This window comes from Filicampus tigris, chromosome 14, assembly GCF_054856515.1.
Source record: "Filicampus tigris isolate MCC_2025a chromosome 14, RoL_Ftig_1.0, whole genome shotgun sequence".
In the NCBI taxonomy this organism is placed as follows: domain Eukaryota; kingdom Metazoa; phylum Chordata; class Actinopteri; order Syngnathiformes; family Syngnathidae; genus Filicampus; species Filicampus tigris.
In genome coordinates this window covers 271,068-296,280 of record NC_141230.1, presented here as the reverse complement: position 1 = coordinate 296,280, position 25,213 = coordinate 271,068, and the positions used below count along the sequence as shown (strand labels likewise).

The 25,213-nt window shown below is 43.5% G+C and overlaps 1 protein-coding gene across 5 annotated transcripts in view; it reads left to right on the top strand.

Annotated features, from left to right (window-relative positions):
• rab3gap1 (RAB3 GTPase activating protein subunit 1) overlaps positions 1 to 24,761 on the top strand; it is a 188,794-nt gene extending 164,033 nt beyond the window's left edge. For 3 of the 5 annotated variants that reach the window (XM_086051122.1, XM_086051125.1, XM_086051123.1), the window contains 3 exons: positions 4,778 to 4,893; positions 8,189 to 8,291; positions 24,158 to 24,761. In XM_086051122.1, coding sequence (XP_085907248.1) covers positions 4,778 to 4,893; positions 8,189 to 8,291; positions 24,158 to 24,394 — 456 coding nt within the window. In that variant the 3' untranslated portion in view covers positions 24,395 to 24,761. Of the gene's footprint in view, positions 1 to 4,777; positions 4,894 to 8,188; positions 8,292 to 22,907; positions 23,166 to 24,157 lie in introns of all 5 variants that reach the window. The other 2 variants (XR_015089492.1, XR_015089493.1) reach the window with 2 other exon arrangements.
• Positions 24,762 to 25,213: the final 452 nt, after the last annotated feature.

Sequence of the window (25,213 nt, the reverse complement as noted above, 5' to 3'; positions counted from 1 at the left end):
CTCCTTTGCACAGCGAGGGTGTAACAGTCTATCACTGAAGGAGCTGTGGAGTGCTGTTAGGGTGCCCTGGAGGGGGTGGTCCGTGTTGTCCAGCATTGATGACAGCTTGGCCAACATCCTCCTGTCCCCCACCGAGTCCAGGGAGCAGCCCAGGACAGCTGATTCCGGCTGTAAACAATGGAGGCACGGCTCCGAGCCAAGTCGCCGGACACGATCGCGCAAAAAATAGCCACCAGCAGCAGCAAGAATACTGCAGTTTGGGTGTCCATTGCCCTCCTGACCAGTTTGTCCAGCCGTTTCTTGTCCTGGGCCGAGACGCCGCCTGCCCAGGTGACCACTCCCTGGAAAATGACCGATGCAACCATAAAAGTTCCTGAGGAGTGTCCCCTGAACCCCAAAAGACCTCAGTCTCCTGAGTAGGAAGAGTCTGCTCTGACTCTAGAGGGCGTCTGCGTTGACGCTCCACTCCAGTTTATTGTTCAGATGAACACCCAGGTACTTGTAAGTTGAGACTCTCTCAACATCTGCTCCCCGGATATTCACTGGTGCAGGTGAAGAGTGATGGCACCTACCGAAATCCACCACCATTTCTTTGGATTTCCCCGCATTGATCAGGAGGCGGTTCTGCTGGCACCAGTCCACAAAACCCTGAGTAAGTTCTCTATACTCCCGATCATCTCCGCCTGTGATGAGGCCGATAATCGCAGAGTCGTCAGAGAACTTCTGCAGGTGAAAGGTAGGGGTGTTGTAGTTGAAGTCCTACGTGTAGAGGGTGAACAGGAAGTTAGCCAAGACCGTTCCCTGCGGCGCCCCCGTGCTGCAGAGGAGCACGTCAGACACACAGTCCTGTGTCCTCACATACTGTGGCCGGTTTGTGATGTAGTCCTGGATCCTTGTGGTAAGGTGGTGGGCCAACCCCGCCCGCTCCAGCTTGTCTCCCAAAATGGGTGGGCTGGATGGTGTTGAAAGCACTGGAGAAAGAACATGATTCTCACAGTGCTCCCCGCCTTCTCCAGGTGGGAGAGTGAAGTGTGGAGGAGGTAGATGATGGCATCATCCACACTGATGCCAGGCTGGTATGCGAACTGGAGTGGGTCCATTGAGGAGCTCACCAGGGGGCGCAGGTGGACAAGGACCAGTCCCTCCAGGGTCTTCATCAGGTGAGACGTCAGCGCCACTGGTCTGAAGCTGTTGAGCTCCACGGGGTGGGGGGTCTTTGGCACCAGGACCAGGTAGGATGTTTTCCATAGCTGGGGGACTCTGCCCAGCTTCAGGCTCAGGTTGAACATGTGCTGGACAATTCCACACAGCTGGTCTGCACAGGATTTGAGGAGCTGGGGGTTGATGCCAACTGGACCCGCTGCCTTCCTCACCTTCATCTTCTTCAGCTGGTTCTTCACCTGAGATGTTGTGAAGACCAAGGCTGGGCAGGAGGGAGTGGTGGCTGTCTGGTGTAGCTGGGAGCTGGAGACTGTGGAGAAAAGGGGGGAGGGGGTGACACACCCAACAGGAGGGGTAAGTGGAGGCTGCAGCAGGAGAGACTGAGTGGGGGCAGGCATCTGATCGAACCTATTGAAAAGAGGTTCAGCTCATTTGCCCACTGCAGGTCCCCCCCAGTCCGGGTCTTGGGTTGTCCGTGGCCTGAGATGGTCTTCAGGCCCCTCCAGACTCCCCTGGCATTATTCTGCAGCAGCTGTTCCTCCATTCTCTTCCTGTAGGACCTTTTCCCCTCTCTGATCCTCCTCCTCAGCTGGCGCTGCACAGTCTTCCGCTCCTCTTTGTTGCCTGACGCAAAAGCCCTCTTCTCCTCCTTCAGGAGAGCTATTATGTCTGGTGTGATCGCTTCATTAGGGACACATGGAGATGAAAATTATGTGTCCCAATACTTTTGAACAACATGGCCGCTTCATTAGGGACACCTGGGGATGAAAATTCTGAGTGTCCAATACTTTTGAACGTGGCCGCTTTTTAGGGACACCTGGGGATGAAAATTCTGGGTGTCCCAATACTTTTGAACAACATGGCCGCTTTATTAGGGACACCTGGGGATGAATAATCGGGGTGTCCCAATACTTTTGAACAACATGGCCGCTTCAATAGGGACACCTGGGTATGAAAAATCGGGGTGTCCCAATACTTTTGAACAACATGGCCACTTCATTAGGTACAAATGATAATGAAAATTCAGAGTGTCCCACATTCAATGAGTTGAATGTGTGGGAAGTGGGAATTTTGGGGGTGTTGAAAAGCTGAATGTGAGTTGAATGACTTTAATATGAGGAAATTGGGAAGGTTTGAAGATTGTTTTTCTCAACCAAGCTTGATTGAGTAAACAATCGTTTGGCCTTTGGCTCAAACCGGATGGATGGAGCCAAATAAAGGGCCATTTTGAAGAAAAGCTGTTGGAGTCCTAAGAAGACCTGAGACTTGTGACAAAGGTTCACCTTCCAACAAGACAATCGTCCCAAACAAAAAATAAAAACTGCAATGGAATGGTTCACAGTTAAATGTGTTAGAATGGTCAAGTACAAACTCCAGACCTGAATCCAATTGAGAATCTGTGAAAACAGCTAAAAATGTCTGTTCTATTTAATTTTCCTGAGCTTGAGGTGTTTTGCAAGGAAAAATGGCAAACATTTCCGTCTTTAGATGTGCAAAACTGATAGAGATGGACACCAAAAGTCTTGCAGCTGTAATCGCAGCAAAATGTGGTTCTACAAAGTCTTAACTCTGGGGGCTGAATGATTTTGAACGCCCCACTTTTCAGTTTTTTCTTTAAAAAAGTTTAAAATGTCATTGAATTTCGTTCCACTTCACGATTGTGTCAATATGTATATATTAGGGCTGTCAATTTAGCGCGTTATTCTTGGCGTTAATCCAACCCCCTTTTGACGCCGGCAATTTTTTTGGATCGCGTGATTAATGTTTCCATCGCAACCCGCGGCTGCATTGATAAAGGCTGCTGGTCAACATGATCTATACATGTATATTTTTAAAAAAGCTTTAGAGTACATGTATATTAAAAAAAAAAAGCTTTAGAGTTGAGGAGGTGTTACTTCTGCTTCAAAATATTGACGATGAGGATCAATTGCTCGACTGAGTCCCCCTGCCCCGCAGTGAGTCGCAACGCACGCATTGGTAATGTAACGCTTAAAAGTTGTTCTTCTTGGGTGGGTGTGTGTGTGTGTGTGTGTGTGTGTGTGGGTGGGTGTGTGTGTGTGTGTGTGTCTGCGTCTGTGGGGGTGGGTGGGGCTGTGCGTGTGTGTGCATCGGCGGACGCGTGTGTGTGTGCGTGCATGTGTGTGTGTGTGCGCATGTAGGCGTGTGTGTGTGTTTGAAAGGGCTGAGAGGCTGTTTGTGAGATTGAATTCAATGCTTGTTTTTTTCAATTGAAGAGGGAGGTCAACCCAAACATTTGTTTTCAAGAATATGTTCTATGCAGACCCGCTAGTTGAAAAAAGGCATTCTGATTAATATTGTGTTTGTGGAATATGAGTCAAGCAGCTAAATCTAACCATCTCACGGGTCGGCCATTTTATCACTTCTGTCAACTGAAAATGACATCACAGATGCCCTGAGGGCTCAAATAACGACCAATCACGGCTCAGTCTAAGAAAACAGGTGAGCTGTGATTGGTTGTTACCTGAGAAACTGTAATGTTATTTTCAGTCGACAGACGTGACAAAATGGCCCCCCAGTGATGGCTAAAAACAGGTGGATTAACTCTAATTCCACAAACACAATAATTATCAGAATGCCTTGTTTCAACTAGTGGGCCTGCATAAAACATATTGTTGAAAAAAATATGTTTGGGCTGACTTCCCTTTAATAAAGTGTTTGCATATGAAAATCAGTCCTCTTATTCATGTTAAGGGTATTAAAATTCAAGAAATTCGGACAGAAAAATTAAGAGATTTACTAAAATAGGGAATAGCTAAAATATGCGATTAACTATGTGATAACTATGAAAAAATGTGATTACGATTAAGATAGATAGATAGATGGATATATATATATATATATATATATATATATATATATATATATATATATATATATATATCCATCTATATCTATATAGATAGATAGATAGATAGATATAGATAGAGATAATTTTATATCTTTGAGGCCTGAAATGTGGCAAAAAGTTCAAGGCGGCCGAATGCATTTGCAAGCCATTGTACCATTGTACGTTCCCACGCAAGGGACAGCACAAATCTCCATGAAGTTATTTAATCTCTGCAGTATGTTTGCAATATTATAAGCAGTGAAATTGGGTGATTGATTGTAAAGGGAAGAAAATACTGAAATTTGTTAGGAATTCAAAATGGGCCAGCTTCTGAACAACCGGCTAGACTATACTTTCAGAGAACCACCCATATACAGTATAACCAGTCAACGGTTTATATAACTCATTGGAAGTTTCGACTCTTACTGCATTGATTGATTGATGGATGAAAACAAATCATGAGACAGGGTGAAGGGAATGGAAGGACTTCATTACCTGATGCTGATTGGAATGAACTGAGATCAACTGAAACAAGCAATCTATAAAATACAAGCAAAGCACAGGAGCGGCAGTAAACATAAAACACAAAGGGTAAATAAGACCTATTGACTGTGTGTTCATTGTGTTATATATCAAATGGTGTGTTTCCGTTAAAAATTCTAGAGTGTCAGCACCAGATGTTTGTGCTGTTCGTTAAAATATTATTGGTTTGAATTTTGTACTCCTCTAACCTTAAAACATCCATATGTGACATTTTCCTTCCTATAGGTTTGCATTGACTTTTTGGTCGCCATGGAGATGGTCATCGCCCAGTTTAGGTCTCTCAAGACAAAGTTTGGTATTGCTGAGGCTGAGAATGAAGAGCAAAGAGAGAATCTAAGACAGTAAGTTATAGAGATATTGCATGCTTACTCAACCTGACTCTTTTAAATAAGACTACAATGAAGTTCAACTTGAAGTTCAACACAACTCCTTGATGCTGGTGTACTTTTATTGGGTCTTTCAAAAGAAAATGTGAACTGTATCTCTCTCCTTTACGAACGAATATCCCATTCTATCGGTTTATTATTCCCAACCCGTTTGCAGCAAATTCTGATTATTGGCACCGATATTTAGCTTTTTGACGAATATCAACATCAGCCTTTTTTCAAAATCTGATCGTCAATAATAAATCAATTTAAAACTGTATTGAAGTCAAAACAAAGATATGTGAAATTTTTACATTTCTGTCATTTTGAAATTTTGGAGAACTTAACTTACTGTAGAAAACTACATAGAGCTATTTAAAGTTTTCATGTAACTTTTTAAGACATGATGACAACCTTGGACACTCCCTGAACCTTTTTAGAATTTTATAACAGAGATGTATTCATTCATTCATTCATTCATTCATTCATTATCCATACCGCTTATCCTCACAAGGGTCGCGGGCGTGCTGGAGCCTATCCCAGCTATCTTTGGGCAGTAGGCGGGGGACACCCTGAATTGGTTGCCAGCCAATCGCAGGGCACACAGAGACAAACATCCGCACTCACAACCACACCTAGGGGCAATTTAGAGAGTCCAATCAACTTACCATGCATGTTTTTGGAATGTGGGAGGAAACCGGAGTACCCGGAGGAAACCCACGCAGGCACGGGGAGAACATGCAAACTCCACACAGGGAGGCCGGAGCCGGGATCGAACCCACGACCTCTGAACTGTGAGGCGGACGTGCTAACCAGTCGACCACCGTGCCGCCAACAGAGATGCATATTGTCAAAAAATTATCTTAATAATTGTTTAAAAAATCAACAATATGCAAACCTGAAAAATTGTTCAATTAACATTTTGCTTAAAGACGTTTCAACAAAGTTATTTTTTTTTTTTTAAATGTATGCCAATATTTTCCTTTCTACAGAAAAATTTATATCGGCTCCAAGTACTGGTTATCGGCCTCCTTGACAACTAATAATCGTTATCGGTATCAGACCTGACAAAAGCTAGTCTAAGCTGGTCTATCTCTAATTAAATGTAACGTATTTTCCGGAATCTAAGTCACGTTTTTTTTCATAGTTTGGCCGGGTGTGCGACTTATACTCTGGAGCGACTTTTGTGTACTTGTATATCATTTCACATGTTATTTCAACCCACATAAAGAAACATAAAGATAAATCCTAAAATATATTAAAATGCATGAATAATTGAAACGGTTAAAATCTAATATTGTGTTAAGTAATTAAAATAGTATGATAAAAAGACAATTTGACTGTCTATTTATCCATCTATACAAAATATTGTACCGTTCCTTTAAAAGGTGGCGTGCCTGGCCGTGCATGGTCTTGCATCATCAGCCAGCCACACACACACACACACGCACGCACGCACGCACGCACGCACGCACGGAGCGGAGAGCGGAGGAGAGAACAAAGATAATTACGACCGAATACAAAAATCCTTTTGGAGACTTGGAAACATTCTACATTGTCAGCAATAAATAAAAGACTTATTTAATCAATCTACGACCGTTTTGGTGAGTTTAAAGTTATCTTACCGTAATTTTCCTGTAATGCTGCATGTGTGGATGTTAGCTAAGTGTTACCATCGTAGCTCGGTGGAAATGATGTGTACTAAGCACACAATTTTATTAATTTGATTTATATGGACACATTTATTTGTGTTACGCGACAGAGACAACTTGGATTGCGAGGGGGGTGGAGGGGGGGCGACTTATATATGTTTTTTTTTCCTTTGTTATGCATTTTATGGCTGGTGCGACTTGTACTCCGCAGCGACGTATAGTCCAGAAAATACGGCAATACTTTACGTTTTTAGTATGAGTTTGAAATGGATTGTTAAATTTAGTTTTTACAGATACTCAGATTTTGTTTGGTTAAAAAGAAAAAGTCCTGACTAAAATTATAAATGTTGACAGTTTTTGTTGACTAAAACTAGACGAATAAAATAGTTTTCTTGGACTAAAATAAAAACTAAAATGCCGACTTATATTCGACTAAATCTTGACTCAGTAAAAATGGGATGAGGTTGACAAAAAGTGATGAAAATGTGATTTAACGTGAAAAAAGTGTGATATCTGAAGTTTGAAGTCAATCAGATGAATCTTCTGGGACAAGGGTGCAAAAAAAAAAAACATCAAAGAATAAAACATTTGCTTCATTTAGCCAGTAGGTGGCGCTACCACTATGATGAAAAATAAGTTTGTAAATGTCTTCAGGCTTTGACTATTGTGAAATGTGAGTAAATTTTTAGAAAAAATGATCATGTTGGTCAAGCAGCTATTGTAATCAAAGCAAATTCATACTATAAAGTTCATTCAAAATGGCCTACTTCCTGTTTGGTTAGCCTATGGCTCCAAGAGACTTTTTTGTAGGCCTTGAACTGTTACGTATATCAATTTGCATAGATTTAGGTGAAACGTACAACCGGGGCTGATTTGATGACATAAGCTGCTCCGCCACCCTTGCAGCCCACAGTTAAAATTAAATTATTTTGCGGCCCATGACATGTGCCCATGGTTAAGAATCACTGCTCTCAATGGCCACTTAACTTGAAAAAAAATCCTGTTCTTAGTCTGCATTAGTGAGGTAATTTTGGTATTTTTTTATTTTTTGTCATCTTAGTCTCATTATGTCAAAATGTAAACAGAATTATAATGTGGATTGTTTATTTACCAATTCTAATTAAATCAGGGAATGTCTTGGTTGGGCCTAGGACCAAAACCTGTTGTGAATTTAGTCATTCAGCGCCTTCTTTGAGAACAAGTTGTAACTCTTGTAAAATGTTGCTTCAGATATTTTGTTGAAGTCTAAAAAATACAATGATGTGAGAATGAATCATTGCTGTAGTAGAGGTTAAACGTCCAAATCTATTTCCATTTATACAAAAGATAAGCATTGATTTTTTTCTTTTCACTTTCTGTGCCAAATATGAAACGCACTCTGACCTTCTTACCATGGGACATACTGAACCTTAAATTTTAGCGTACTTAACTCAAACAAAACTCTCAATTATACATTCATGTAGTTTCAGTGTTATAGCCAGCCTCCTGAGGGCAACCATAACTTGGCCCATAATGAGCTCTGGGTATTTGGAAAGCAATTGGGGCCTTTGTTGAATCCGTCAGCATTTAAGGTTGATCACTTAAACAGTCGACCACTTAACTTTTCTTTTTATTTTCAGTTTTCTTAACTCTCTGCTAGAGGAGCCAGAAGTTGTGGTGAGTGGAGCTGGTCAGGGAAAGGTTGGTGGCATCATCCACAGGCTGTTTATGAATGTGCAAGAGGTAAGCATCTCCACATTGTCATTTACGTGCGTGTACATGTGTGTGTGGGAGGGTGTGTGTGTGTGTGTGTGTGTGTGCGCGTGCGTGTGTAGGTGTGCACGTGTGTACCGCGTGCGTGTCCACGTGTTTGTGTTTGCGCTTGCCTCTGTGTGTGTGAGCAAGACAAAAGTGAGAGTGAAAGAGAAAAAGTAAGAAACATAACGTGAATGAGAGAAGGCGTGTTTGGGATGGATGAGGAATGCATACAGTATTTTTCAGACTGTAAGTTGCTCGCAGGATAAGTCACACTAGTCAAAAAATGCATTACTGCCACCTTCTTTAGCATGCTTTCCTTTCAAGACGGTGGTTTACAGCGGTAATTCATGACTACTACTACTAATACTAGTACTACCACCACCACCACCACTACTACCAGTAATACTACTACTACCACCACTACCTCTTCTTCTTCTTCCATTTTATCTACTACTTTCCTTTGGCGGTTGGGAAATATTTTTTTTCCATGACCACCAATTTTGCACTAGCGGTAATACACCAAAAGCATTTGCCTAACTAACTAACTAACTAACTAACTAACTAACTAACTAATGCAATGAAGACAAATTGTTGGAAAAACGTGGGAAATAAAACCATTCATGATGAAATGGATATACATGGCCATGGTGCATCCTATCCTGACGTATGCATGTGTATCCTGGATTGGCGCGATGGAAAAACTGTACCTGCGGAGAAAACTCCAAAAGTTGCAGCGACTACCATGCTTAATGATTTCTTCGGCTTCTCCAAGCACGGCCACAGGTGCAATGGAGTTGTTGCTGAATATCATGACAATAGAAGAGTTTGTAAGGCCGGAGGCTGTTCGTGGTTCCTACCAAATTGATCAGGTGGGACTCTGGACGTCCAAAACCGTGGGAACCTCTGGAAAAAACAAAAGTCATGTGGATGTGTGCTATAGTGACAGGCGGGATTTGTCATTGTTGAGTATGCCAGGTGACCTTAGGCGAGGAAAAAAAAAAAAAAAACATTTGAAAAATACTTTCGTCAACTACTGTCAAATACAAGACAAACAAGGTGCAATCAAATATGAATGCAACTTTGGAGAAAATGTTCTGCGGTGTTACACCGATTGTTCAAAATTGAACGGGAGAGTCGGAGCAGGTATCCATATTGAATACCCGAACAATGCTCGGTTTCCCGTTCAGAAATCCCTTTGTTTGGGCCAACTGAGTATACCATCTGCCAGGCCGAAGTCTTTGCCATATCAATGGCGACAGAGATTCTGTTGGAGGAGGGGGTCCAGCAACAAATAATACTTGTCCTTTCCAATAATCAGGCTGCTGTTAAGGCAATGGAACGGACACTGTTTTGCGTTGCATTGAAAACCTTCCTGATCTGCATAAGCGTAAACGACCTTCTCATTGCATGGATATCCGGACATCAGGCAGTCCAAGGAAATGAGGGGTCGGATAAACTTGCAAAACAGGGATCTGAACTCCTCATTGAGGCTCCAGAACCCTCCATCACAATTTCATATGCTAGCTGTGTCTATGATTTGTAAGACTGGAGCATAAAGCTCTGGCAGTCAGCATGGGAAAACGTATTGTTTGCAAAAGAACAAAGGAAAACGTTTGACTTCAATTCGGCTGTGCAACCGCATCCTGATTTTGAGTCGTAATCAGATAGATCATATTTAAGAGATTTAATGAAAATAGTAATAATTCAAATAATTATCATCGATCAAAAATCATTCCAGCATTACGTGAAATTCAATCAGATAGCACGTTGGAAGCATGACACTTAAAGGCGTTTCTCACGTCGGTAGACAGGCGCCAGGCGCATTTAGCCTTTCAGACAGAGTTGGTGAGCTCCATGTCCTTTTTTATTTTCATTTTTTTATTTTTTTTAAATACCGGTGTTAAAAAAAAATTGTATTGAGCTGTTTTTGACATTAAAAAAGCATATCTATATTTTCAAAAGCATGAAAAAATACAAAACCGTTGTTGGCACAACATAACTGAAAAACTGAAATTTACCAGTTGTAGTAACACAGTTTTTAACAGATCAAAATAATCAGCAGTCTCAACACACTTAATTATGCAAAAAGTCAAATAAATAACATGCCACCTAAACATTGCATGGTTCAGAATATAATCAAAGTAGAAAAAGTCGCATGCAGGCTTCACTCGAATAAACTATTCACTGAGTTCCTAAATTGAAATGACTCAGGAACTTGGTTTATTGTCGTGTGCATAGACAAACTATCTTGTGCATTTGCCAACAAGAAAAAGTCACTGTTAATCTTTTCGTGAATTATAAAATGATATAGTGGGTCTGTTGCCCAAAAGTGACCTACAATGCGTCTCCCTGTGGCAATAATGCCACTTGTACTGCGCTGTGACAGTACCACATCATACATAACAAGCTGCAGGGTGCGTGCCATACACTCCAAACCCGATCACCCATTTATTATCGGTCATAGCTTTCACTATGTTCCGTGCATTATCTCTCAATACCACGTGTATTTTGTCCTTTGGAATCTGCCTCGTGTCGAACATTGTCATTAAAAGCAGTATGCAAGCGAAAAATTCCCTTGTTAGACTCAACATCGACACAGGACTGACATCCGAGCTTCATTTAACAATTGTAAAACTAAAACAGGATAATAGGCCTTGTTTTAGGAAACTTTCGATGCGACAATACACTCTTTTGGAGCTCAGGCAGAGCTACATCTGTGAAGTATTTGCGTCCCGGTAGCACGTAGCAAGACTCGAAGTGGGCGAGCAGACGGCGGAATCCGGTGTCTTCCCCCACCGAGAATGGTTGGTCATCAAGTCCAATAAATGTCATTATTTTCCTGGTTATTTGCGTTGCCTTTTGCCTATTGTAGTGATATGGGTTTGAGTTGGTCAGCATGGGCTGCATTAGCTGCCGTTTCATTGTTGCTGCTGTGTCCGCCTTGACTTTATTCAATGCAGTTAGCCTTGTAAACTCACCATAGTCTTCCACTTGCTTGTTCTTCAAATGTCGGATTGAGTTGGTTGTGCTAAAACCTTTGGCCATGCTGCCCCCGCGAGGTACCTTTTCATGGCATATATTACAATACGCAAACTCCACAATGCAGACATGTTAGCCTCTGTTTGTTAGTGCCGCGCCTCCGCAGCGTGCAGAGGGGGAGGGAAGGGGCGCAGCACAGTAGGCTGCGAAGCATTAGCTGCGGGTGATCAGATTTTTTGATTGTCAATAAAAGGCTTTGATCAAATATTCCGATCACATAATTTTTCACGAAAATCGGCCGATCATGATCGGTGCCCGATCGGAGCATCCCTAGAACGAATTTCTCACAATCAAGTCAGTTGTTGAGAAAGTGAATATTAAATCTTTAGCCATATATACTTGACGCAAGCTGGAAGGCTTGCTGATTACAACCAGAGATAACTTAATGCAGTGTTTTATCGCAATGGGCCTACAAATGACCTGAGCGATGCACCCGAGTGGTTCAGCACATGAAATAAGTTAAGATAAGAATGCCTTTATTGATCCCACAGTGGGGAAATTTTCATTGTTACAGCAGCAAAGATATAGGTCACACAGGGACGGCGGCATAATGTGGCCATTAATGTATAACATTGACGGCAAACATTTAGGATCAAACCTATGTAAATATATGCAGTAACATGTGTATATACACATGTATATACACACCAACCTACATCTACATAAAAAGTATGAGGAACACTCATTTCGGCCTGTACATAGTACAGAGGAAAAAATACTCTAAGTAAGTGACAGTGCTGCAGTGCTGTAGTGAAATGTAAGGGACAGCATTGGATAAAAATAAAACTAGACTAACAGTAGTGGGGAATGTTGAGTATTGCACGGTATTACAGTAGTGGGGAATATTGGGTATTGCACGATATGAGCTTAGGTGCAGGTCTGCACAATTGCACTAATGTCCGCCAGTTTGTAGAGACTACACAATGTTCTTGTTATAGAGTCTGACAGCAACAGGCAAGAAGGAACGGCGGAATCTCTCCTTTGCACAGCGAGGGTGTAACAGTCTGTCATTGAAGGAGCTGTGGAGTGCTGTTAGGGTGCCCTGGAGGGGGTGGTCCGGGTTGTCCAGCATTGATGACAGCTTGGCCAACATCCTCCTGTCCCCCACCGAGTCCACAGAGTCCAGGAAGCAGCCCAGGACAGAGCCGGCACTCCTGACCAGTTTGTCCAGCCGCTTCTTGTCCCGGGCCGAGACGCCGCCTGCCCAGGTGAGCACTCCCTGGAAGATGACCGATGCAACCACCGAGTCATAAAAGTTCCTGAGGAGTGTCCCCTGAACCCCAAAAGACCTCAGTCTCCTGAGTAGGAAGAGTCTGCTCTGACTCTTCCTATAGAGGGCGTCTGTGTTGTCGCACCAGTCCAGTTTATTGTTCAGATGAATACCCAGGTACTTGTAAGTTGAGACTCTCTCAACATCTGTTCCCCGGATATTCACTGGTGCAGGTGAAGAGTGATGGCACCTACCGAAATCCACCACCATTTCTTTGGATTTCCCCGCATTGATCAGGAGGCGGTTCTGCTGGCACCAGTCCACAAAACCCTGAGTAAGTTCTTTGTACTCCCGATCATCTCCGTCTGTGATGAGGCCGACAATCGCAGAGTCGTCAGGGAACTTCTGCAGGTAACAGGTAGGGGTGTTGTAGTTGAAGTCCGAGGTGTAGAGGGTGAACAGGAAGGGAGCCACAACAGTTCCCTGTGGGGCCCCCGTGCTACAGAGGAGCACGTCAGACACACAGTCCTGTGTCCTCACATACTGTGGCCAGTTTGTGAGGTAGTCCTGGATCCATGTGGTGAGGTGGTGGGCCACCCCCGCCCGCTCCAGCTTGTCTCCCAGTAGGGTGGGCTGGATGGTGTTGAAAGCACTGGAGAAATCAAAGAACATGATCCTCACAGTGCTACCCGCCTTCTCCAGGTGGGAGGGTGAAGTGTGGAGGAGGTAGATGATGGCACCATCCACACTGATGCCAGGCTGATATGCAAACTGGAGTGGGTCCATTGAGGAGCTCACCAGGGGGCTCAGGTGGACAAGGACCAGTCCCTCCAGGGTCTTCATCAGGTGAGACGTCAGCGCCACTGGTCTGAAGCTGTTGAGCTCCTTCGGGTGGGGGGTCTTTGGCACCAGGACCAGGCAGGATGTTTTCCATAGCTGGGGGACCCTGCCAAGCTTCAGGCTCAGGTTGAACATGTGCTGGACAATTCCACACAGCTGGTCCGCGCAGGATTTGAGGAGCTGGGGGCTGATGCCATCTGGACCCGCTGCCTTCCTCGCCTTCATCTTCTTCAGCTGGTTCCTCACCTGAGATGTTGTGAAGGCCAAGGCTGGGCAGGAGGGAGTGGTGGCTATCTGGTGTAGCTGGGAGCTGGAGACTGTGGAGAAAAGGGGGGAGGGGGTGACACGCCCAGCAGGAGGAGTAGGTGGAGGCTGCAGCAGGAGAGACTGAGTGGAGGCAGGCATGGATGGATGGTTGAACGGTCGGACACCACTGCCGTTCTAAAAATAATAATAAAATAATTTGCCAACCGCCAAAAGAAAGCCAACACAATTAGGGAATGGGGATTTTTGGTGCTCTATTAACCCATTAAGGCCTATGGATCAACAAATCCCCAAAACCTAATGTCGCCTTTGGAATTACCCTTGAAACCCTGAAGTTTTCCCAGAAATTCAACACTTACAAAATAATTAATTTCTCAGCCCCTGTAGCAGACAAACATAATTCCAAAAGAATTAGAGAGTTTAGACACGTGGCTTTCGCACAAGCCAAATTTATTATTTACTGTTTCAATCGAAGATGTAAAAATAATGTGTCAGTGCAAGAGAAGCACTATTTTAATTTTAAAAAATCGATTGGTAATTACCATCCTCTATTCTGTTCCAAAGACGTCAATATCGTCATTGTCTACAAACATATCGGAACTATGTATCACGTTCGATTGGTTCTACTGGTTCAAAGTCCACAAGCGCGTTGTCTACATCACTGCTGTTACTTATTTCAGAGCTCCCGGCGAACGACAGCGTCCGCCATTAGCCTACGGCTCGAAAAGATTCTGCGACATCCTCCATGGTCTCGCGACACCGTCACGTGTATATTCTGATGCATTAAATTGGCTAAGAGACGGAAAATTGTACTAAAAAAAGATAGACGTATCCGCTCTCCCAGCTTTAGAGGTAGAAAGACGCAACAGCGCTCCTGGCTCTAGTGTTAGAAACGCGGTGATGCACTCCCGTCCTTAATGGGTTAATATACAAGTTGCACCTGAGTATACACCTTAGTCGCAGGACCAGCCAAATTATGAAAAAAAGTGTTGGATTTATCCTCTCGACCACCCGAAGAGGCTTGGTGGAGTTGAGGCCAACCTAGAAAAACTAAACAGAGTCACAACTGCTGAGAACGACACACAAAGTAAGCATGATGAATAAATGTGCTAAAGGAACAACAGGTGACGCTAGCACTGTTAAGATTGCTTGTGAGGACGATGCAGGTTTGCCTTCAAACAGCGACATTATGGGGGATATTTGCACTAAGGAAACAATAAGCAATCTGCCAAAATGATGGAAGTGATCAACTCAAAAAGGACATTTCGTTACATTCTAAATGAATGAGTGAAGCGAAGGAGAGAAGTGTTAGTGCAGGGGGAATTTTTTTCAGGTGTTAGGCCGACCCCTACCTCAGGGGTGCGTTGTCATACTACCAGGAGTGTTGCCCCTTGGTCACTCTGAGTGGTGTGTCCATGGAGGACATGTGTGCTGCTGCCTCCTGTCATTTTCTCCAGATTTTATAGGCAAGGCAGTTTTACAGTGTATTTATATTGCACATTTCATACGCAAGGCAACTCAATGTACTTCACACAAGAAAAGACACAACACCTACAAGCATTTACAAACACAACAGTTAACAACATTCAAAAGTAAAGCAGAGCAAACAAAAGTTTTCTTACAAAAATTTCTAGAATGTACGTTGACAACATTTGAACACAAAGACAGAAAACTTTAAAAACATTTAAAAGTAAAGAAATAAAAGTTTCTAAAATATAAAAAAGAAATATGATATAAAATTGCCTAGAGGACCTTAATAAAAATATGAGCCTCACACACAGGTGCCGCCAAGCAGACATGCCGCCAAATGAAGAAAAATGTCAAATAAAAACAACAGACACACACAGACAGCGTGGTGATCGGTGAAATAAAAACAAAATGGGGCACGTCATTGCATCTGTGGGACCGAAAGGTGTACAACACTGTTTTATTTTTTATTATTCAGTGGTTTAGCCGCATGTCAGGAGTCGGACACCTGTGTGTGACGTGGTACAAGTAAAGTCCTTTCTAGATTTGGCTCACTCAAACTGACCAGGCAGGTCTGAAATATACATGGGAACTCATAGACGGACTAAAGCAGAGAAAAATGCCCACCTCTGGATATAGCTGTGTGTCATATGCATAACTGCAATAGCCAACATTGGTGTTCTGAAGCATTTGACCCAAAGTAACATACTATCGTCTCTGTCATGTGAAAAACACTTATCTCCATTTTAATTTTGTTATTTTTACGTGAATGGTGTTTCCACGTTACAGACATCGCATTAACGTGACAATTAAAAAATGTTCCAAAATTGGACATGTTTTTAACAGGACAGTGACGATATACAGACTGAACAGAAGGAGTCCAAGGACTGACCCTTGAGCGACCCCACATGTCATGGCCTTTCGATCTGATTCAAAACTTACAATGGTCACAAATTAAGTCCTTTCCTTTAACAGTAGGACTACAAGAGCAGTCATTTTGACTGTTTTCAAACTTTGATGTGTTATTACTCTTCATATATAGATATAAGATGCTCCTGGCCTCTTGACATTTCCTAATTCCATATATATTTAATTCCCATGGTGCAATTATACGGTATTAAACAATATGAAAATAGTTACGAGCCATTACTTCTTTAACTCCGACATGTCAGTCAATTTGACGGCTCTACTTATGACACATCACGCTGGGACGGCGCCACCGGGTTTCCATAGCAACAAGAGGCTGTATTGAGAAGCCCTGCTGGTCACCAAGATCTATTAAAAAAAAATAGAGTAGAGAAGGCATTACGGCTGCTTCAAAATATAAATGAGTATGAGGATAAATTGCTCAGCTGACGCCCAGTGAGTCAGAATAAAAACATCCCGGCAAAGAGGATCCGTGTCACTTGTGGTAAAATAGGCTGATAGATAGTAAAAAAATATAAACCCAACATATTTGTTTTTGTTCCCATTTTTGGAGATAAATTCAAAGGTCTAAAACTTTTTGCACATACAAAACAATATCAACCATTTCTCTCAAATATTTTTCAGATACCAGTCTAAATCTGCGTGAACACTTTTCCTTTGCTGAGATAATCCCACCTCACAGGTGTGCCATATCAAAATCCTGATTAGACACCATGATTAGTGCACAAATGTGCCTTAGACTGCCCACAATAAAAGGTCACTCTGAATGGTGCAGTTTTGTCTCACAGCACAATGCCACAGATGTCACAAGATTTGAGGGAGCGTGCGATTGGCATGCGACAGCAGGAATGTGAACCAAAGCTATTGTTTGTGTCTTGAATGTTCATTTCTCTACCACAAGCAGTCTCCAAAGGCGTTTCAGAAAATTTGGCAGTACATCCAACCAGCCTCACAACCGCAGAACACGTGTAACCACACCATCCCAGGACCTCCGCATCCAGCATGTTTACCTCCAAGATCTTCTCAGACAGCCACTCAAACAGCTGCTGAAACAATCAGTTTGCATAACCAAAGAATTTCTGCCCAAACTGTCAGAAACTGTCTCTGGGAAGCTCATCTGCATGCTCGTCGTCCTCATGGGGTCTCGATCTGATTCAGTTCATCGTCATAACCGACTTGAGTGGGCAATTGCTCATATTCGATGGCATCTGGCACGTTGGAGAGGTGTTCTCTTCACGGATGAAGCCTGGTTTACACTGTTCAGGGCAGATGGCAGACAGCGTGGTGTTATCTGGAGCAGTAGCAGCATACACGCTCCCTCACGGTCTCTCTCCATTCCCACATTCTTAACCAAGAACAGTGTGTTGCATTTATGAACTTGGGAATAGGAATACTCAAAGTAGCAGAACATGACATATTTGCCACAAGCCCTTAACGGCAACACGTAACAATGAAACACATAGCCCAGTTCCTTACATTGTACTACATTATCGTTCAAAAAAATGTATGTGATTTTTTTCTGATTTTGTTGATCAACTTTTAAATTATGCATATTAGTGAAGCAAAACAAAACGTTTTGATAAAGGTTAAAGAAGCTAAATTAAAAATCAATACAAGTGTTTTTTTTATTTTTGTTTCGAATAGTGCATTTTCCCTAACTTTAGTCTAATTTCCAGTGCTGGGCATTCCATCCCGGGGGTGGAACGGTCCGTCCCGGACGGACGCCCATTTTTGGGACGTAGGACAGGGGACGACACGTTTAAAAAAAAGGACGGACTAAGCAAGGGCGGGGGTGGATTTTAGTCCATCATGCATGTGACGTGGTCTCGAGGCGGCCAAAAGTTCATCTCAACCTGTTCGGTGAAATAGGCAAATGACAAAAATTGACTCATGACGCCTCAAACGCGCCACTAGTTACCCAACTGCGTGTACTTACTTGCATTGGTAACGCCTTGGTGGGAATGTTGTGCACTGCACACGTTCAGTCTGCACAGAGTGGAGAAGAAAAAGAAGACTGAGAAGAAGAATGAGAAGAAGAAAAAGGAGAAGAAGGAGCACTAGCGTCTGACTGCGGGAAATTTGAAATCTAAATGCCGCAGCCGCTTCATTCGCGCACATCGGAGAGGGGAGGGGCTTTGCTTGGTAGGACACGATGACTGGCAAAAGAAAAAAAGGTTTCAACATCGCAATCAAGTGGCCGAATTTGTGCTAAAATGCTCCTGCGCGATTTGTTCCTCCACACACAGACTGCGGGAGTAAACTGCGAGTCACTCAGCAACCCAAAGGGCTGACCAATGGAAGTGCTCCCTGGACCGGGTGTCTCCACCCGTCCTTTCAGAGACTTACCTCTTTCACGTCCTCTGCAATGACATACAATACAATACAATACAATTTTATTTATATAGCGCATTTCACAACAGCTAAAAGCGAAACAATCATCGCTGTTAAATAAAGCAGTAAAGCAGATGAGAATTTTCTGAATACGGATGGAGAGACGACCCCGGAAGGGTACCCAGGTCGCGGACAGAGGATGGACCGGCCAAAAGGGGTCAAGTGCCCAGCCTGCTGATTTCACTACCCCTTCCATGAGCCGTCACCTTTTTGTATTGGAGGGGTTTGTGTCGCACTGATCCTAAGAGCTGAGTTGTCTGGGGCTTTATGCCCGTGGTAGGGTCACCCATGGCAAACGGGTCTAGGTGTGGGACCATACCATGAGTGGCTTAGAAAAATAATGGATACAATTTTCCCTTGCCTGGACGCCGTTTACCAGGGCCTTCCACTGGAGCCAGGTCTGGATGTGGAGCTTGAAGGCAAGCTCTTGTGGCCGGGCTGAGCCCAAAGGTACAACGGCTGGCTGTGGAGGATTGGGGGTCAAGCTCTGTGCTCACCGGATCTGGCATCCCTTTTCGTTACAAGCTGTTCAGTGTTCTCATCCTTTTTGGAGTCCTTGGAAGGAGTGCTGGAGAGTGCTCGTTCTGGGGACTTCATCGTTTTGATGGGTGACTTCAGTGTTCACGTGGGCAATGACACTGAGACCTAGGGGCATGGTTGTTTCAAAGGACTTCCGGCTGCTTGTTTTGGACCCTCAGGTGAACGGGCGTGGGGTGAGATTGTGAACTGATCACAGTCTGTGTGTGTGTGTTGGCTCCGATGGTGGGGAAGATGCCGGTCTGACCTGGCAGACCCAAAACATATTGTGGATGTTTGTTGGGTTTGTTGTTGTCTGGCAGAATCCAGTCAGAAAGAGTTTCAACTCCCACCTCTGGCAGAAATTTGCCAACGTCCCGGGGGAGGTGGCTGACTTCAAACTGACTTCATAGTACAAGTGGACAATGTTCCATGCCTCCATTGTTGAGTTGACCGACCGGAGGTGTTGCCGTAAGGTGGTCAACCCTCAAACCTGTTGGTGGACACCAGCGGTGAAGGATGCCGTCAAGCTGAAGAAGGAGTCCTATTGGGCCTTATCGGCCTATGGCTGGGGATGGGTATTGGCTGGCCAAGTAGAATGCATCCGGTGATCACTGAGGCAAAAACCCGGGCGTGAACCCATGGAGAATAACGTCCAGGCAGCTTCAAAGAAATTCTGGTCCACCATCTAGTGTCTCAGGAAGGGGAAACAGTGCACTGACAATGCTGTATAGAGTGTGGATGGTGCTGCTGACCTCAAAACGGGAAGTTGTGACTCCGTGGAGAGAATAATTTGAAGACCTCCTCAAGTGCCTTCCCATGAAGGAGCAGAGTCTGGGGTCTCTGAGGCGGGCTTTCCTACCTTCGGTTGAGGTCACCGAGGTGGTTAAAAAGCTCCTTGGTGGCAAGGCCCTAGGGGTTTATGAGATCTGCCCAGAATTCCTAAAGGCTCTGGATGTTGTAGGGCTGTCCTGGTTGACACGCCTCTCCAACCATCTCTGACAGTGCCTCCGTATTGGCAGACCGGTGTGGTGGTCCCCTTTTTAAGAAGGGGGAAAGAGGGTGTGTTCCAATTACAAATGAATCACACTCATCAGCCTCCCTGGAAAAGTCTATTCAGGGGTGCGGGAGAGGAGGGTCCATCAGGAAGTTGTATCGCACATTCAGGAGGAGCAGTGGGGTTTTCGTGCACCGTGGACCAGCTCTACAATCTACACCCTCGGAAGGGTTGAGAGTGCATGGGAGGTCCCTCAACCAGTCTACATGTACTCTGTGGACTTAGATAAGGCGTTCGACCATGTACCGTGGGGGATCTTGTGGAGGGTGCTCCGGGAGGATGCTAACAGACTCCCTAGTATGGGCAGTTCGATCCCTGGATGACCGGTGTCACAGTTGGGTCCACATTGCCGGCAGTAATTCGGATTTGTTTCCAGTGTGTGTAGGACTCCGCCAATGGTGGCCTTTGTTACCGTTTCTGTTCATAACTTTAATGGACAGAATTTCTAGGCGCAGCCGAGGCATTGAATCAGTGAATCAGCTGGGATGAAAATCAGCACCTCCAAATCTGAGACCATGGTCCTCAGTCGGAAAATGGTGGAGTGCCCTCTTCAGGTTGGGGATGAGATCCTGCCCCAAGTGGAGGAGTTTAAGTATCTTGGCGTCTTGTTCACAAGTGAGGGGAAGATGGAGCGGGAGATTGACAGGCGTATCGGTACAGTGTCTCCAGTGATGCAGACTCTGTATCGGTCCGTCGTGGTGAAGAGGGTGCTGAGCCGGAAGGCGAAGCATTCAATTTACCGGTCAATCTGCGTTCCTACCCCTATGGTCATGAGCTGTGGGTCGTGACAGAATGGCCAAGATCCCAGATTCAAGCGGCCGAAATGACATTCCTGTGCAGGGTGTCCGGTTTTGTCATAGAGATAAGTTGAGAAGCTCAGTCATTGGGGAGGGACTCAGAATTGACCCGCTGCTCCTCCACATTGAGTAGAGCTAGATGGGGTGGCTCGGGCAGCTTGTCAGGATGCCACCTGGATGCCTTCCTGGTGAGGTGTTCCTGGAATGTCCCACTGGCAACAAACCCCTAGGATGACCCGGGAAACGCTGGAGAGATGTTTCCCAGCTGATTGGGAACGCGTCAGGATCCCAATGAAGGAGCTGGACATTGTGGTACTATCACCTTAATAGTCTTTATCCTTAGTTTGTACATACCTTAAAGAATTAAAGCTGTAAACTACTGAGGGCGATACTGTATAAGAGCAGCTGCTTGCTGGTGCGATATGTTGAGATTTACAGGTGATCCCATTTGTTGATTAATCGCTACTAGTGGTGATTAGTAGACTAGCAAAATAATCATAAGTGGCAGCCCTGATATATATCATCATCCACAAAGCATCATTACTTCAGTCATATTTCATTGTTTTGTAAAAACAAAAAACACCATTTCTAGAAAACACGTTGGCATTTTTATTGATATTGTACCAAAACACTCAACCGGATGTGTGAACAAGTAAGCAGAAGGAAAAAGACCCTTCATTAATTGCTTCACAAATAAAAGGGACTTAGACAGAATGTGCCATGACTTCAGCATTTTTTCTCTTACACACAAACGCGAACATAGCCTAACCAAAGTTGTTTTACGCTCCTCAATATAACCACATTAATCAAGTTGTTTGTTAATGTTTAACCTTAACCAGTGTTGTTTTCGTCAACGATGACGATGATGAAAATATTTTGTTAACGCCCCTTTTTTCATGACGATAATGAGACGATGACGAGCTAAACGTGGCTCTTTGATGACGAAAACATGACGTGACGTACATGAATTTTCAGTGACGAGACAAGACAGGACGAAATTGTTAGCGTGTGGTTTGTCAGACATTCAAAATTCATGACATCCCTTCCTATTGTACACATAACCTGTCTTTCAAAAAAATGCAATATTGGTGCAACTTATCCTCTTTTGGGCACACACACCAGGACAGCACGCAGGGGGCGCATGCAAGGGCGCACAGACCAGCACACCAAAACACGAACAGGTCTGCAGTCATTCGTCTCGGCTCACGCACACTGACCCGCGTTCATTCGCTTGTTGTGTGTAAAGTCAAATATTAAAAGTAGATCAAGGCAGTGGTCCCCAACCATTTTTCTACCACGGACCGGTTGGTCCGCCTTAGTGTGCGTGTGTGTGTGCGTGTGTGTGTGTGTGTGTGTGTGTGTTGTACAATAATAAACGCGAATCCACAGGTTTTTTTATTTCACCAATATTGAATGACTTTTTAGCCTTAGCAATGCGGTTAGCCGCCAAAGTACTTACATTTTTTGACGAATCAGTTAAAAAATGTTTGACTTTATGTACGGAATGTATGTACGAAATATTGTATGCCAATTTTTAACTAAAACGAACTCAAACCTTTTTGAATTTCCGTCAACTACATTTACGAAAACTAGATTAAAACTTTTTGGGGGAGTTTCCGTTGACTAAAACTAGACTAAAACCTTTTGGAGTTTTCGTCGACTAAAACTAGACTAAAACCTTTTGGAGTTTTCGTCGACTAAAACTGGACTCTCTAATCACTAATAGGAATGACTAATGTGACGAAAACTAATATGCATTTTCGTCCAAAAGACCAAGACTAAGACTAAATCTAAAATGCCTGCCAAAAACAACACTGACCTTCACCAGTTTTCCTTTCCCACCCTTGGAGGTACACTTGATTTGGTTTTTACATTGGCATTTATTTAATGGGTCGATGTAAAAATGTCAGCACTAAAGCTCACCCCGCTGAAAAAGGCATCTTAATGATGCCCATGTTTTACAGATAGATATATACAGTACATGCCTCATTCCAATTCTAAAAAACTTTCACATTTTCTAAATAAAAGCCTTTTTTTTTAAACTGTACTCATTCATGCATTCATTTGTGTTCTGAACCTCTTATTCACACTAGGGTCGCAGGTATGCTGGAGCCTATCCCGAGTGACAGGCAGCGTACACCCTGAATTGGTCGCCAGCTAACCACAGGGCACAAATAAACAAGCAACCATTCACACCTGGGGAAATTTAGTCTTCAATCAACCTACCATGCCATACCATGTACTTGGAATGTAGGAGTAAACCGGAGTACCTGGAGAAAACCGTTACAGTCCGGGGAGAACATGCAAACTGCACGCAGTAAGGCAGGAGCCGGATTCGAACCCACTGTCAGGTTTAGTCAACCTTGAATATTGAATAAAACATCACACAAGAGGTTAGCTCTTTTTCACTTGCGAGGAGAACGGACAGAGATGTCCTTAGTTACAAACCTTCTACCACTCTAAACACACTGTATTGTATTTACGAAAGGGTGGTTCCTGGTCACACAGATAGTTGCTATAAGGGTTTGGGGAAAAATAAATCACAGACAGGAATGCTTGCACTGACAATGATATAAACACAAAGTGCTCAAACAGACCACTGCAAGAAAGTAAATCGCAGATAGGAATGCTTGTGCTGACAATAACAACAGGAATGCTTGCACTGACAATGATATAAACACAAAGTGCTCAAACAGACCACTGCAAGAAAGTAAATCGCAGATAGGAATGTGTGTGCTGACAATAACAAACACAAAGTGGTCAAGCAGACAACTGCAGTTTGTTCCAGCCACTCTCTTGAGATAAGGGTTCAATTCCTTATCTGTAGCTGCATACTGCATGAGGCATGCTCTGCTTTCTTCACAGACAACTTCACCTTACATGACACAAACAAGTTTATATTGTTGAATAAATGCTTTGCAACACCATAAGAGTAAATATGGGATAACTTTTGTACAATCATTCTAACACCCATGACCTCTGAACTCGGAGGCGCACGTGCTAAACACCATCTCTACTCGTTTGTGATTCTTCAATTTAAATACTTTTCTTTTCATTGAAAACAAAAGTTGGAATAGCTCTACAGGGTAAGGCTGCCTCGCCACAAAGCCATTGCAAATGCAGCTTTCAGACTTGCAAGAGTCAGCTGTCCCATTCATTTGTCTCATTGTGGGAATTTTCTTGTTTTATCTACTGTTTTACAGAAATAACATTGGAAAGTAAGTCTATATTTTGATTTGGATTTGTAGTTATTTACTCGGAGAAGTTGAATGAGGAAATGTGGGTGATAAAATGCACTTAATCTTCAAATGCCTTATTCGTGTCAAATTATGCCTGCCCATAGACTGCCACCCTGGAGAAAGAAACCGGACAGAGAAAGAAAGAAGAAAAGAAGCTAACCGAAGGAGACAGCAGTACTCATGACTTCCCTTCGCCAGCAGGCCGGGAGATTTTGCTGCGTACATGCATCCCTCGACCGGCACCGTATTCCAAGGCTCTTCCTCAACGGCTTTTCTGTGTATTGACGAGAGACGAATTCAGACTTGTTGGGGCCTTCTCCTCTGACACATCTTTCTTTTAATCCTTCAAACTACAGAATTACAATGACACAGTATTTTATGCACATTTGTTACTAATGTGTATGGTACAGCATATCAATAACTTTAGCTACAATACACTCTATGATCTTTTCAGGGGCAAAAAAGGAAAGGAATCGTTTGCAATGAAAATAGTGAATATCTGATGTATATGCATAGTTTAGTAATTAATGTATTGTCAAATTGCTTTATGATAACATTTACTAAAAGCCTCTGTCTGGATCTATACCAACATTAAATTGATCTTTGTTTGTGTAGACATTTGTGTCATACTGCTCATTAACAATTAACATTTACATCATGACTCTACATGTTGCAACCACAGTTACCATTAAAACTGGTTGTAAAGCATTTTTTTTCTCTCTGTCTTTTGAACTTTTCATTTAGAAGGGGAGTTTTCCATTTTCAAACTGCTAGTTTTGAATGTAGCCTCGCTTCACTCCCCCTTTTCCCTCACTCTCAGCGAGTTTCTATCAAAGGCACGACCCTCACTAACGTTAGTGTTTACGAGATGTGCACTTTAAGAATGTTTATCTTGAGATGTGCACTTTAAGAATATGCACTTAAACAAGCCGTTCTTATCCACGTGCTGCTACATTTCTAGCATGACTTGATAGAGTATTGTGCTACACTGGCTTTGTCTCAAGAGTTTTCCAATGCATCCATCCATCCATTATCTATACCGCTTATCCTCACAAGGGTCGTGAGCGTGCTGGAGCCTATGCTAGCAGTCTTCGGGCAGTAGGCGGGGGACACCCTGAATTGGTTGCCAGCCAATCGCAGGGCACACAGAGACAAACAAA